Source organism: Gekko japonicus, unplaced genomic scaffold (genome assembly GCF_001447785.1).
Source record: "Gekko japonicus isolate JY-2015 unplaced genomic scaffold, Gekko_japonicus_V1.1 scaffold541, whole genome shotgun sequence".
NCBI classification, from domain to species: Eukaryota; Metazoa; Chordata; class Lepidosauria; order Squamata; family Gekkonidae; genus Gekko; species Gekko japonicus.
Genome location: NW_015170907.1, coordinates 496,883 through 508,897, shown reverse-complemented (window position 1 = coordinate 508,897; position 12,015 = coordinate 496,883). Strand labels below are relative to the sequence as shown.

At 40.8% G+C, this 12,015-nt stretch overlaps 1 protein-coding gene across 1 annotated transcript in view; it reads right to left on the bottom strand.

Annotated features, from left to right (window-relative positions):
- Positions 1-12,015, bottom strand: part of APC (adenomatous polyposis coli) — a 105,959-nt gene that overhangs the window by 17,522 nt on the left and 76,422 nt on the right. Inside the window, exons 9-10 of the mRNA XM_015418653.1 lie at positions 6,667-6,771; positions 2,249-2,344 (exon numbers count right to left, since the gene is read on the bottom strand). Coding sequence (XP_015274139.1) covers positions 2,249-2,344; positions 6,667-6,771 — 201 coding nt within the window. The remainder of the gene's footprint in view (positions 1-2,248; positions 2,345-6,666; positions 6,772-12,015) is intronic.

The window sequence follows — 12,015 nt, the reverse complement described above, 5'->3', positions numbered from 1 at the left end:
TTTCATAAAAGCTTAATGGTATTCCCAAACCATTAAAATGGTATAAATTCTAATATCATACTAAGAAACAGTAGTAATAACACCACAGTGGCAGTTTTCAAGTCCCATTTCTTTAAGCTGCAGCAATTACTAAAAACTGAAAGACTTGCCAGATTTTGTGCATGATAAAGTTAACCTGATGTATAATATGTCAATACAAATCTGCTGGAGAGCTGAACAGGTGTAAAAAAAATTTCAAAAGGAGCTTAAAGGCTGGATAGGAAAAAAACAGCTGACATGCCAGATTAAGTTAGAAAAATATTAAATGTATAAAACTAGGTAAAAATTAACTTCACCAATACTAAGGTTGGGAAGGTGCTTTAACACTTGCATGTAGTCATATATATAGGGATGGGCACAAACCACAAAAATGCAGTTTGGAACCACAAACTGAACCATGAACCCCACGAACCCAGTTGGTTCACATACAAACCAAACTAGGTTTGTAAGGTTCGTGCCTGAAATAGCTGAGCATTAAGGGCAGCCTGCTCCCACAGCTCAGTTGTCTTGGGACTCTAAACAGCTGAGCCATGGGAGTAGGCTTGCCTCTGTGGCTCAGCAGCTTAAGGGGGCTTTCTTGGGCAGCACAAGCGTAATTTAATATTAAGTGGTAACATGATAAAAAACAGACAGCTTGCAGTGCTGTCTGTGATATTCTTCCTGGAAGTATGTGACAGACTTTCTCTCGCCTTTTCGCAAGAATGCTTTTGGCAAGTGATGAATTTGGCTGCTGGTATAGTTTCAGCAGTGGGACTCTTTGGCCTGATCTTATTGCTCTGGCACCAAAGAATGAAAGTCAAACAACATTATCTGCAGACTAACACTTCAGACTGCAAGAGAATGCTAATACTTGAAAGCTTCCAATATGAACAATTCCTTACAAATGCAACATTAGCAAATCAGGGAGAAATGCTAATCTTCTGTTCAAATATACATGCTTGTACCTGTATTGCTCTTGTGTCAGTAATAGTTCACTGATGTTAACAACATGAATTCAATGGCCAATATCCTGCTTCAAAACTCTCCAAAGGTAGAATTCTACCATGACTTCTATTCTATGATTACCAGCAACCAAATATTTTTAGAGTATGAGAAACATTTTTAGACAGTCAAGTGCCTCAAATGGACCGAGTCAGATGCATATATTTCTGCCATAAATTCAAAATTGCATCATAATGACTATTTTTGCACCCTTTGAGAGACACTGCAAATTTAATACCACCATTTGTTTAACAGTGGTCAAGGAACTGCTACTAAATTGTGTGATTCCTTTGAAACACTACATGCATTTTGAAGGACTTCACACTGTTTAAAGGGGCTTTCTTGAACGGCCAGTCAGTTGTTGTTGTTGTTTTGCATGCCTAACTTTGACTTACTTTTTTTTTTTTTTTGCCAGATCCTACTGTTAAGGAAGAAGCCAACTTGGGCTAATAACAGTTAGGTCTAGCAGTGGCAGCCCTGTAGCCAGAAAATTTTCTGTGACTAATCCAATTGGTGGTGATCGAATTAAGAGATAGAAGTGGGAAGGTGGGCAATGACCTTACATCTGCAGCACAGCTTCTTCCACAGCCTTCAGTGTGAAGAGTTTCTCCCCTGGCAAGCTCATTACAAGTAATAAAGCATGAAAGCCTGCAGGGCTAAGGGAGAGAGAGAGGAGATCTGGCAGATCATGAGGCTGTGCACTCTGCTGAGTGGAATGGCCCACCCCAGCACCTCACTGCACCTGCGCCAGCCCATGTGACCCAGCTGCTGGTATTATGTGACCCAGTGGGGCAGACTGGTGGTGGGGGAGGAGGGCAATGTGGCAACAGTTTGCCCAACACTTCCTCCTCCTCCCAGCCAACCAGCTTCTGTTCTGTCATCGTCGGTCACCTGAGGCTCTCAGGGAGGGACCGGGAAGGGAGGTGGCCGGGAGGGGCAGGGCAAATTCAGGAGGGACCAACCCCCCCATGTTATTAGAGATAGCAATTATAGACTGCTGTCTCTAACAACTGGGGATCATCACTACAATAACCATAGCAATCCTTACCCTATTGTGCTGTAAAATTTAGAGTTCCAGTGAGTCTCACTTTACGTTCTTCCACTTTGGAAGAAAAAAAAAAAAGGTCTAAATCTTAGTATAGCAAATTAAGAATATTACAACCTATTTTTATAATTCCATGAAACAATGTAGAGATATTGTTAGCAATCTGCGGTAATGTTAGGTTACCTTTGTACCTAGGTGACTTGTCAGTCTTCGAGGAACAGAGTAACTGTTAGAACTCATAACACTGGATGTTTCATGGTCCATTCGAGTTGCTGAACCCTACAAGAAAGTGACACAATGGTTTGTATAACACAAAATTATTTTCATTTCAGTATTTTACAACCCAGTTATAGTTACTATAATATTTAAAACAATGTACAAGTTATGATTAAATTGATAAAGCAACATAACAAAAATAAAACCGTATTACTACTGGATTATGGAAGAAAGCCAGGAGTCACCTTTTTGCTATTAAGAAATTCCTACCAATATTACTAGAACAAAGTTTGAGTCCAGTGGCACCTTTAACACCAGCAAAGTTTAATTCTGGGTATAAGCTGCACATGAAATCATATATCCAGAATTAAACTTTGTTGGTCATAAAGGTGCCACTGGACTCAAACTTTGTTCTACTGCTTCAGACCAACATGACTACCCTCCTGAATCTACCAATATTACTGTTAAAGATACACAGAAAAATGTACAATGATGAAGTGAAAAAAGGAAGATGTTCCACTCCTGAAGAAAGGTTTCTTGTGATAATGTTAATCTCTAAGTCTGATGATATGTTTCTTCTTCACAGTTATAGTCAGCCTCCACAGATGATATTTCTACACATAACTTCAGTGTTGGTGCTCTTTCCTCCTGTAAGTGTTAAGTGTAACAATATATCCAACACATGTGTTCCCAGTGAAGAAACTGTATGGACAACTGTGATATTTGTAGGCTTGTTTACCAAAAGGATTTTTGATTTAAACTCCTCAAGCTTGCATGCTTCTATTCCCTCCCTTCAGCTTTAATATTTATTATTGTATTTTTATCCCACCCTTCCTCCAAGGTCTGTAATTTGTCTGGGATTGAACTGTGGTTTGAAATCCAAGCTTGTTGGCAAAAGTACAAAAAAAAATGGTTTGTCTGAACCAGACATCAAAACAGAAGCCTTCAGTATCTGACCTGTACTAGGGGATTTGGGTGCAGCTACTTATTCTGAAGATTGCGTATTACTTCTGGTTTATTTATAGCATTAGAAGGCTCCCACTGCCTCTTGTATGGCCAACCTACAGGTGAACCATCAAGAATCCCACAACCCAGATTTTGCTTGTTGTCAGCCTCTCCATTTTATCAGAAAAACTAATATTAATCACACCAACTAATCAAAAACTTGCCACCTTCCACTTTTCATTAACTAGTGCATTTTTAAAAGAAATCTACATGTAAATGCACTCAAAATATTACTGTGAAACTCAACACATAAGAATCTCTAGCTATGAGATCGTACAGATATAAATGGGGCGGGGGCTGTCTAGCTTCCAAGTAAAATGAAAGTAACACAGAATTGCCTACCACACTGAAAGCATCCTCCTCCAATCCTCTTCTGGTGGAAAGCAATTCAGGACAAAAGCTTTTACAAGTGAACTTTAAAATCACTTAATTTCCACAATCTAAACTCTAGTCTGACGTGCAGAATGACCCTGCATTTCTTCTACATTCCTACTACCTACTGTACCTAAATTAGACAAACTTACATCTAAAAGTAGAAGAATGAACACCTACACAGCTGCTAGAACATCACACTCCACCTCTGATGAGGAAACAGCTTGGCAGTAGCAACATAAAATGACAGATGACAGTGATGTGCTATAAAAGTTGCCCCATATCACTCTGGTCTTAACACTAAAGGAGAAGAGGGAGACACATAAATGCATACAGCGGCATCTCCCCAGCCAAGAAAACATGGAGCAATACTATGGAATGTATTTATAGTACTCTACCTTCTGATTTCACAAGACAGAAAGATCCATGTAGGAAACTGCCACAATGTGCATTTTCCAGGACTGGAGAATTAAGTTTAGTGAAGGGAAATAAAGGTGAGGGCAGACAGAAGCAATTTGTGACTTGGATGCTTGCCCAGTTGCTGGGGAAGTGGAAGAGACACACAATGGTGCAGTTTGCAGCCTGAGTACTTGTTCAATGGGCGCAGCTACTCTATTTTGTGCACTGCCTATTCATGGACAACTCTTGTTTTTAACTTTTAATACACCTGAATCACTTTTCTGCTATAGGCATTACTGGTTCCAAATGATCAACAAATCACTAGACTATTTATTCCAGATGTTCCAAAACTGAATGTGTGTGAGTTTTAGTCTCTATGCCTCAGAATTAAAGATTTATGTTCTGTCTACTATTAATACTTTGAACATACATTCACTGTTTAAGGCCTCAGAATGCATATGTGCATAGAGAAGCAGTAACAAAAGATCGATACATATTTGGCACAAGCACTTCCCTGCATATATGGCTGCTCTAAGCTACGTATAAAGAGGCCAAACATGCAAGCCAGCAATTCAAGCACTGAAGAAGAAAACAATGCATTAAACACAATTATGCAGTTACACAAAATGGGTTGACTGCAGGACAGGATATAACAGAACTGGTTGCTTAAATAAGAGAAGAGAGGATGTGACTTTTCTGTGCACAGATTGGTTCCCTGACCACCAAAGTAAATGAATGATGTTGCACAAACAGAACCTCTGTGGGCATAATGTTCAGTACTATATTGAAGCCATTATTTCAAATTTGCATTGGGCATGAGACAGAGCTTAGCGTTATCCATCGTGCTGCTAATGAGTTAAGTTTACTAGAATTGTTTAAAAGTTCTAGGCTTTGCAAAAGATACAAACCAAACTGAGTTATATTTGTTAACATCTAGTAAAGGCAGAACCAGTATAACAACATCAAAAATGTAGTAAAACGGTTTGACTGCACTGATAAAAGCCCCCCTCCCGTCACTGTTCACACGTATATTTATCTTCATTCTTGTCTCATATGCCATATATCTGATTCAATATTTTTGTCCCTGAACACAATGCAGAAGATTTTTTTCTTGTTAACCAGGAAACATCCAAATTTCAGTTTCAACAGAACAGAGTACATACAACAGTGCACATCTTTAACTATAACGTTTGTTTGACCATTAAAAAAAAATGGCTGGAACCACTGCTTTAGAATTTTTGCACTCTGATAAATCCCTTTGCTAGCAAACACACAGTGGATTGAAAAGAGTTCCCAGAAATAAAATATTGGTGCCCAATCCATTAAACCTCCCCTCCATGGCCTTGCATAAAAAGGAAGTAATCCCCAGCTGTCTCACTACCAGACAGATTGAATCACCCATATCTATAAAGCTAGAGGAGGGGGGGAAATAATGCTTTAAGCACCATTTTGATGGGGAAAATTCAAACTATTATAAACAAAAAAAACAAGATTCACTTTTCCTGCATTCCTACTAAACAAACTATAAGGTGTTTTCCCCATCAAGTAGAGTTTCTCATCTATAACTCAAAATAAATGTACAATTTTACAAAGTGTGCCACAGTTTACTTATAATACTATGCCTTTATGCCTTCAGATAAAAGAATCTGAGATCTTTCTTAAAAATCAAAGCAATGTTTTCATAGAAGCCTTCATTAAAGCAGAGCGTCTAGCTCTTGTTCAGAAATAGCAAGTAATCTGAATAGGGAAAAAAATATTTTAAGGCTTTAATACTATCTGCTGCTTAACTGAGTAGTGTCAATGACACTAAGTAGAAACATAAAATTTAAAGCCATATTCTATTTGTAAAATATTTTAAGGGTTTTATGTGATTTTACAATTAAACAGAAAATATTAAAACACGTTCTGTGATAATTGTTTGAAGACAGGAGACTTCAGTGACTGGTACAGAGATTCTAAAACATATTTATATTATGAAATGCTCATGGAAGAAAATACATAGCTATACTAAACAAGCAGAAATATCCTCAATGTAAAATTTTTCTATAAATAAATTAGGGCAAGACAGGACAGCGTCTGAATAAGATATCTAGCAAACAAGCAGCTAACAGTTATTTAAAAATGCATCTTCCCATCTCATTCATCCATTTTCTGACTAAAAAAATCAGTTTCATCAATGTGTACAGAACACAGACAACAAAAACTTATTTTAAATAAAAACTTATTTCAACCTATGAAAACTGTACAGTATTTTAGTGGCCAATTAAAAATTGTTATTAAGTATAACTCCTTTTATCAACTGCATTTTAAACTTGAAAAAAATGACATCATCAGTTTGATAGAAATGTTCTTATGTATAGACATCATTGAAAAAACCAACAAGAATTGTATTAGCTCACAGTACAAGATATTTGAATTCCACCTATTTCAAAAAATCCTTTGTAACAGATTAAAGAGCTTTTATCTCCTCTACCAGCAAGATTTCTTTTATTTAAGGCATATGAAGGGAGTCCATTTTTAAGAATTATCTTGTGTTTGCAGAATTACCAGATCCCATCCACAAACACATCACATTTAAGCATTACTAACAAATAAAATCCTGGCCTTACCTGACTACTACCAGCAGTTGCCATGCTGATTTCTGCTGTTCCTTGACTTTCATTTTGCCTCTCAGCTTCATGTGAGCCTGTATCATGCTTGCTTGGAGGTGTCCTCTGTTAACGTAAGAGTTTATGACATTATGTACTGAAGCACAGTACACTTCACTCAAAGCTTTCTAAGCTGTGAAATGTGTCAATGCTGTCACTTCACAAAGCCAATGAACTGTGCTTTGTATTTCATAACCTCTAGCCTCAATAATTAGCAGCCAAAACCGACTGTCTTAGCAAAATTGCAGGATGAAAGTGAAGCATGTCCTCTGAGGATTACAGCCCTAGAAGACAAAGGATTTGCTGTGAGACACAAAACACCATCCTGCACCAGCTGTGCTCACATCACTATCAGAAATATAACAGAATTGGAGCAAACAACTGTCTCCTCTGCAATGTCACATGACCTATGTATTTACTGGAGGCTACAACTGGAGCAGTTAAAGTATGACTTACGCTTTGCAATCAAATCATCATGTAGGAGAGATAACCTAAAATACACATAGTGTATCAATGCTGTACTAACGGCATCTTTCCACATTTCAGCTACAGCATGACACATGCTGAAGCATCCATCTTTACATGAGTGAAATTTAAGCAAGTGATTTGTCCCTACTCCAGTCATTATCTGGGTGAAATGGTACAGAGTAGTTAGGAAAATGAGCACTTTCCCTGCATATATAAGGAAATTCTTAGAAAAATAAACCAGATTTTTTCCACAGTTCAAGGGAAGTGCTTACAAATGTGGTAAAATCATAAGTAAAAAGAAAGAACACATAAAATTGCATACAGACTAGGGTTGCCAACTCGACTCACCCGTTGCAGCGGGGGGAGCCGAGCTGGGGTCCGGGAGCTCCGTTGGGACGCGCGCACCGGCAGCACGTCACCGGAAGTGACGTGTGACGTACTGACGTTGGGGGCCTGGCTGAGCTCGGCCACGCCCCCAACGTCGGTGACGTGGCTGCGTCACCTCTGGTGATACAGCTTCGGGGGCGGCGTCCCCCCCGGGCCGGAATTCCTCCGCGCCGGAAATCAGGCCTCGGAAGCGGGGGATTCCCCGCCCCCCGGGCCGATTTGGCAACCCTAATACAGACTGTGTACATGTTCTTTAAAAAAGTGATCAGAGGTTGAAAGTATATGAAGATGACCGCAGTTTTAAGGAATTCACAAACCATAGGAAAGCTTAGAGGGGAGCATACTACCTACAAACTGAGGGACCTGATAATTCTGTTTTATGTTGTGTCTGTATGGGCTTATTATGGCTAAAGTCAGGTGATGGGCTCCAAATAGTAGACTACTAGACTCAGGTTTTTCACTATTATTCACTGGAATATTGAGAATGGGGAACAGCCACCACAAAATGGTTGCTGTGGGGTACTTGGTCCAACCTTCAAATACATAGCCTCCACTGAGGAGAGCCAGGACTTTGCTCTGATGGAAGAAACAAATGGGCACCAGGGACCCATCAGTGAGTACTGTGGTCTCCATAGACATCACATTAGGCAACATTGCTTAAGTTAAAACACTAGTGAGAAGACTGTTAGGGGGGAAAACTGGCAAAAGGTGATGTAGCAACATCCTACTCTGCATCCAATTACAGGTTTCAAATGCCATATTATACATTCACAACTATTCTTTATCTCAGGGGTCTCCAATGTTTTTGAGCCTGTGGGCTCCTTTGGAATTCTGACACAGGGTGGTGGGTTACAGGCACAAAATGGCTACCAGAGGTGAAGCCAGCCACAAAATGTCAGGGAGTGAGGTCATGCATAACTCTTAACAGCAACTCTTCAACATTTCAGGAAGAAACTGTTTAAATACCTTTTAAAATGAACATACTGTTTAAATATTTTCTTCCACACACACAGTAAAAATCTTTGTTGTGGTGGCTGAAGAGACATTTTTTAATATCTGCAAAGCCAATCAGATCTCTAATGGCCAGTCAGAAGCTCTGCTGGACAAAAGTTCCATCTGGCCCCACCCACTTTCTAGAAACACTTGGCAGGTGTCAGGAAAGGTGTCAACAGGTGCCATGGTGCCCATGGGCATCATGTTGGGGACCCCTGTTCTACCTCAACAGGTTCAACACTGTAGGGTTAGGATGCTTTTCAACTGACTACTCAACAGACAACCACCAGATATTGTCAATGAAACTACAAATACTGTTTATGAGAGACAGTTTTTCAACTGCATAATTGTCTCATCTGATAGTAAAAGTGGGAGTCTGTATCTAAATACACAGGCAATACCTTGACTGCAATGTATCTCTCAGGTAAAGTTTCATTTATTTCACTTACACCAATGCCTTTCTCCCTAATGGGAATCTGCACATCACTATGCACATGTCTGTATTCATTCTTGACCATGTTTCCAAGTTTGTTACATATGGGGAAATTGTACCTTGTTCAGGGCACCTCCAAAAACATGGAAAGCCTATGTCCTCCTGCAAATATCCATGGCATATGTACTAAGCCTTGTACAGCCAAGAACATACTATTAGCCACATGACAAATTACCAGCTAGGTTAATCAGTGTTTGTCAAACTGCAGAATGTTGTGGTCCTTGAGATATGAAGCAAAAGAGTGAGTCAAGGCTCAGGGATTCCCAAGTGTGGGCTTACTGAAAGTGAAACTTGAAGATCTTACCTGCAATGTGAAGTTAGAGTAGAGAGGATGTGGCATGTTGGAAAGTTCAGCTATCAGCTGTAAGCTGGAGCAGCTATTGTGCCAGGTGGAAGAGGGGGAGAGAACAGAACGACTCTAAACAACTGTGCCCATTACTTGCTCTCAACCAGGCAACTCACACTGCTTTCTGTAGCCCTGCCCCTCCTTGAGTTGCAGGAATTGGTGGGTGGGTGGGACCAGCAGACCTAAGGGCTGGTGGTTCCAATTTGGTCTGCACCCCATACATAAAAGGAAGGGGATACAATCAGGTGAGCATTCAGATCCTTCTGCCAGCAAAATCCATCCTCCCACCCTATTGTTTTTGATGCTTGCAAGGTCTGTGGACGCTGCTGGTTAACAGGGCCAGGAAGGAATTTTACCTAAGGTGGTCCCTTAAGGGGCTCTGGGGGCCAGGTGCATGAGAGCCACCTTTGGAGCTGCCATGTTGTCCATGCCCCCAGGAGGCCAATAACAGGCAGGAACAGCAGCTTCTGCTGCTTTCAGTCCCAAAACGAGCCCTCTTCCCTGGGTTGCCCACAGCAAGAGGGTTGAGATGGGGTTTGCTGTCAGCTGCACCATTGTTCCCAGCCTGTGCCGTGCCAAGAACTGATGAAGCTGTGATCAAAGTTGTGGTCTAATTTTTCCCAGTTCAGTGGGTCTCTGTCCTCTGTTTTCCTTCTCTATGGGCTGGACACAAGGTGGACACATGAAGTAGGGTGAAGTGACTTCCAGAAAGCTTTTGATAAAGTTCCTCATCAAAGGCTCCTAAGTAAGCTCAAAAATCATGGGATAAAAGGACAAGTCCTTTTATGGATCAAAAACTGGCTAATTAATAGAAAACAGAGAGTGAGTATAAATGGGCAATTTTCTCAGTGGAGGGAGGTAAGCAGTGGGGTACCGCAGGGATCAGTACTTGGTCCACTGCTTTTTAAGTTGTTCATTAATGATTTGGAGTTGGGAGTAAGCAGTGAAGTAGCTAAATTTGCGGATGATACGAAGTGGTTCAGGGTGGTGAAAACCATTGAGGATTGTGAGGCACTCCAAAGGGATCTGTCAAGGATGGGCAAGTGGGCGTCAACATGGCAAATGGGGTTCAATGTGGCCAAGTGCAAGGTGATGAACACTGGAGCCAAAAATCCTAACTATAAATACACATTGATGGGGTCTGAACTGGCAGAGACTGATCAAGAGAGAGATCTTGGAGTTGTAGTAGATAACTCACTGAAAATGTCGAGACAGTGTGTGACTGCAATAAAGAAGGCCAATGCTATGCTGGGGATTATTAGGAAGGGTATTGAAAACAGATCAGCCAATATAATAATGCCCCTATATAAATCAATGGTGAGACCTCATTTGGAATACTGTGTGCAGTTCTGGGCACCACACCTTAAAAAGGATATTATAGCTTTGGAAAAAGTGCAGAAAAGGGCAACTCGAATGATAAAAGGGTTGGAACACTTTCCCTGTGAGGAAAGGTTAAAGCGCTTAGGGCTCTTTAGCTTGGAGAAAAGATGACTGAGAGGTGACATGATCGAGGTTTACAAGATTATGCATGGGAAAAAGCATGTAGAGAAAGAGGTACTTTTCTCCCTTTCTCACAAGAGAAGAACTCGTGGGCACTCCATGAAATTGCTGAGCGGTCGGGTTAGAACAGATAAAAGGAAGTAATTCTTCACCCAAAGAGTGATTAACACATGGAATTCACTGCCACAGGAGGTGGTGGCAGAGGTCCATCAGTGGCTATTAGCCACAAGGTATAGATAGGGGCTCTGGGGCAAGTGATGCTCTATCTTCTTGGTGCTTGGGGGGCCCAACAGTGGGAGGGCTTCTAATGTCCTGGCCCCACTGGTGGACCACCTGGTATTTTTGGCCACTGTGTGATAGAGTGTTGGACTAGATGGGCCTTTGGCCTGATCCAACATTGGCGTCTCTTATGTTCTTATGTGATCCAGGAATAAAAGGAAATAGGGTGAGGGTAATGAAATAACAAAGAAGAGGTATACAGCAACTGATCATGCACTGAAGATAGTTCAATAGTGCAAAAAGAATTGTAGCAGCTATGTAGGTACAGCTAATAGGGTTTTTACTTTCATGCGTAAGACCTTTCATATGAGCCTATAGGGTAGAATTTCCCACTTTGAGAAATACTGGACAAGTAGGAGAGAAAGCCAAAGGAGCTTGGCACACAGGAGTTTATGTAGAACTATGCAGAAATGACAGTAAAAACTCAAAGCTGATCCCTAGGAATTTGAATATTTTTTCCAGGTAGCACAAGTAGTGTTACTGTACTTTGAATAAAACCTTAAATAAAGGCACCTTGAATAAAACTTTGTTGGTCTTAAAGGTGCCATAGGACTCTAACTTTGTTCTGTACTTTGGTATGTATACACAAGGAGGCCAAAATTAAAACTACATGGGCACCTGATTCCTGTACACTTCTGCACCTTTATTATCTTACTAGGAGCAAAGTCCAATGTAAAACAATACAACGAGCTCTAGAAAGAGGTGAGGCGAAGGTTACAGGCCTGTCTCCGCTCGACGCATTTCCAGACGTGTGAAGGCACACAGCCCCTCAAGTGTCAAGCCCACCATGCAGCTCGACCCCGTGGACCCTGACCCAGGGGATTCTGCACCCTCAGCTTCCAAG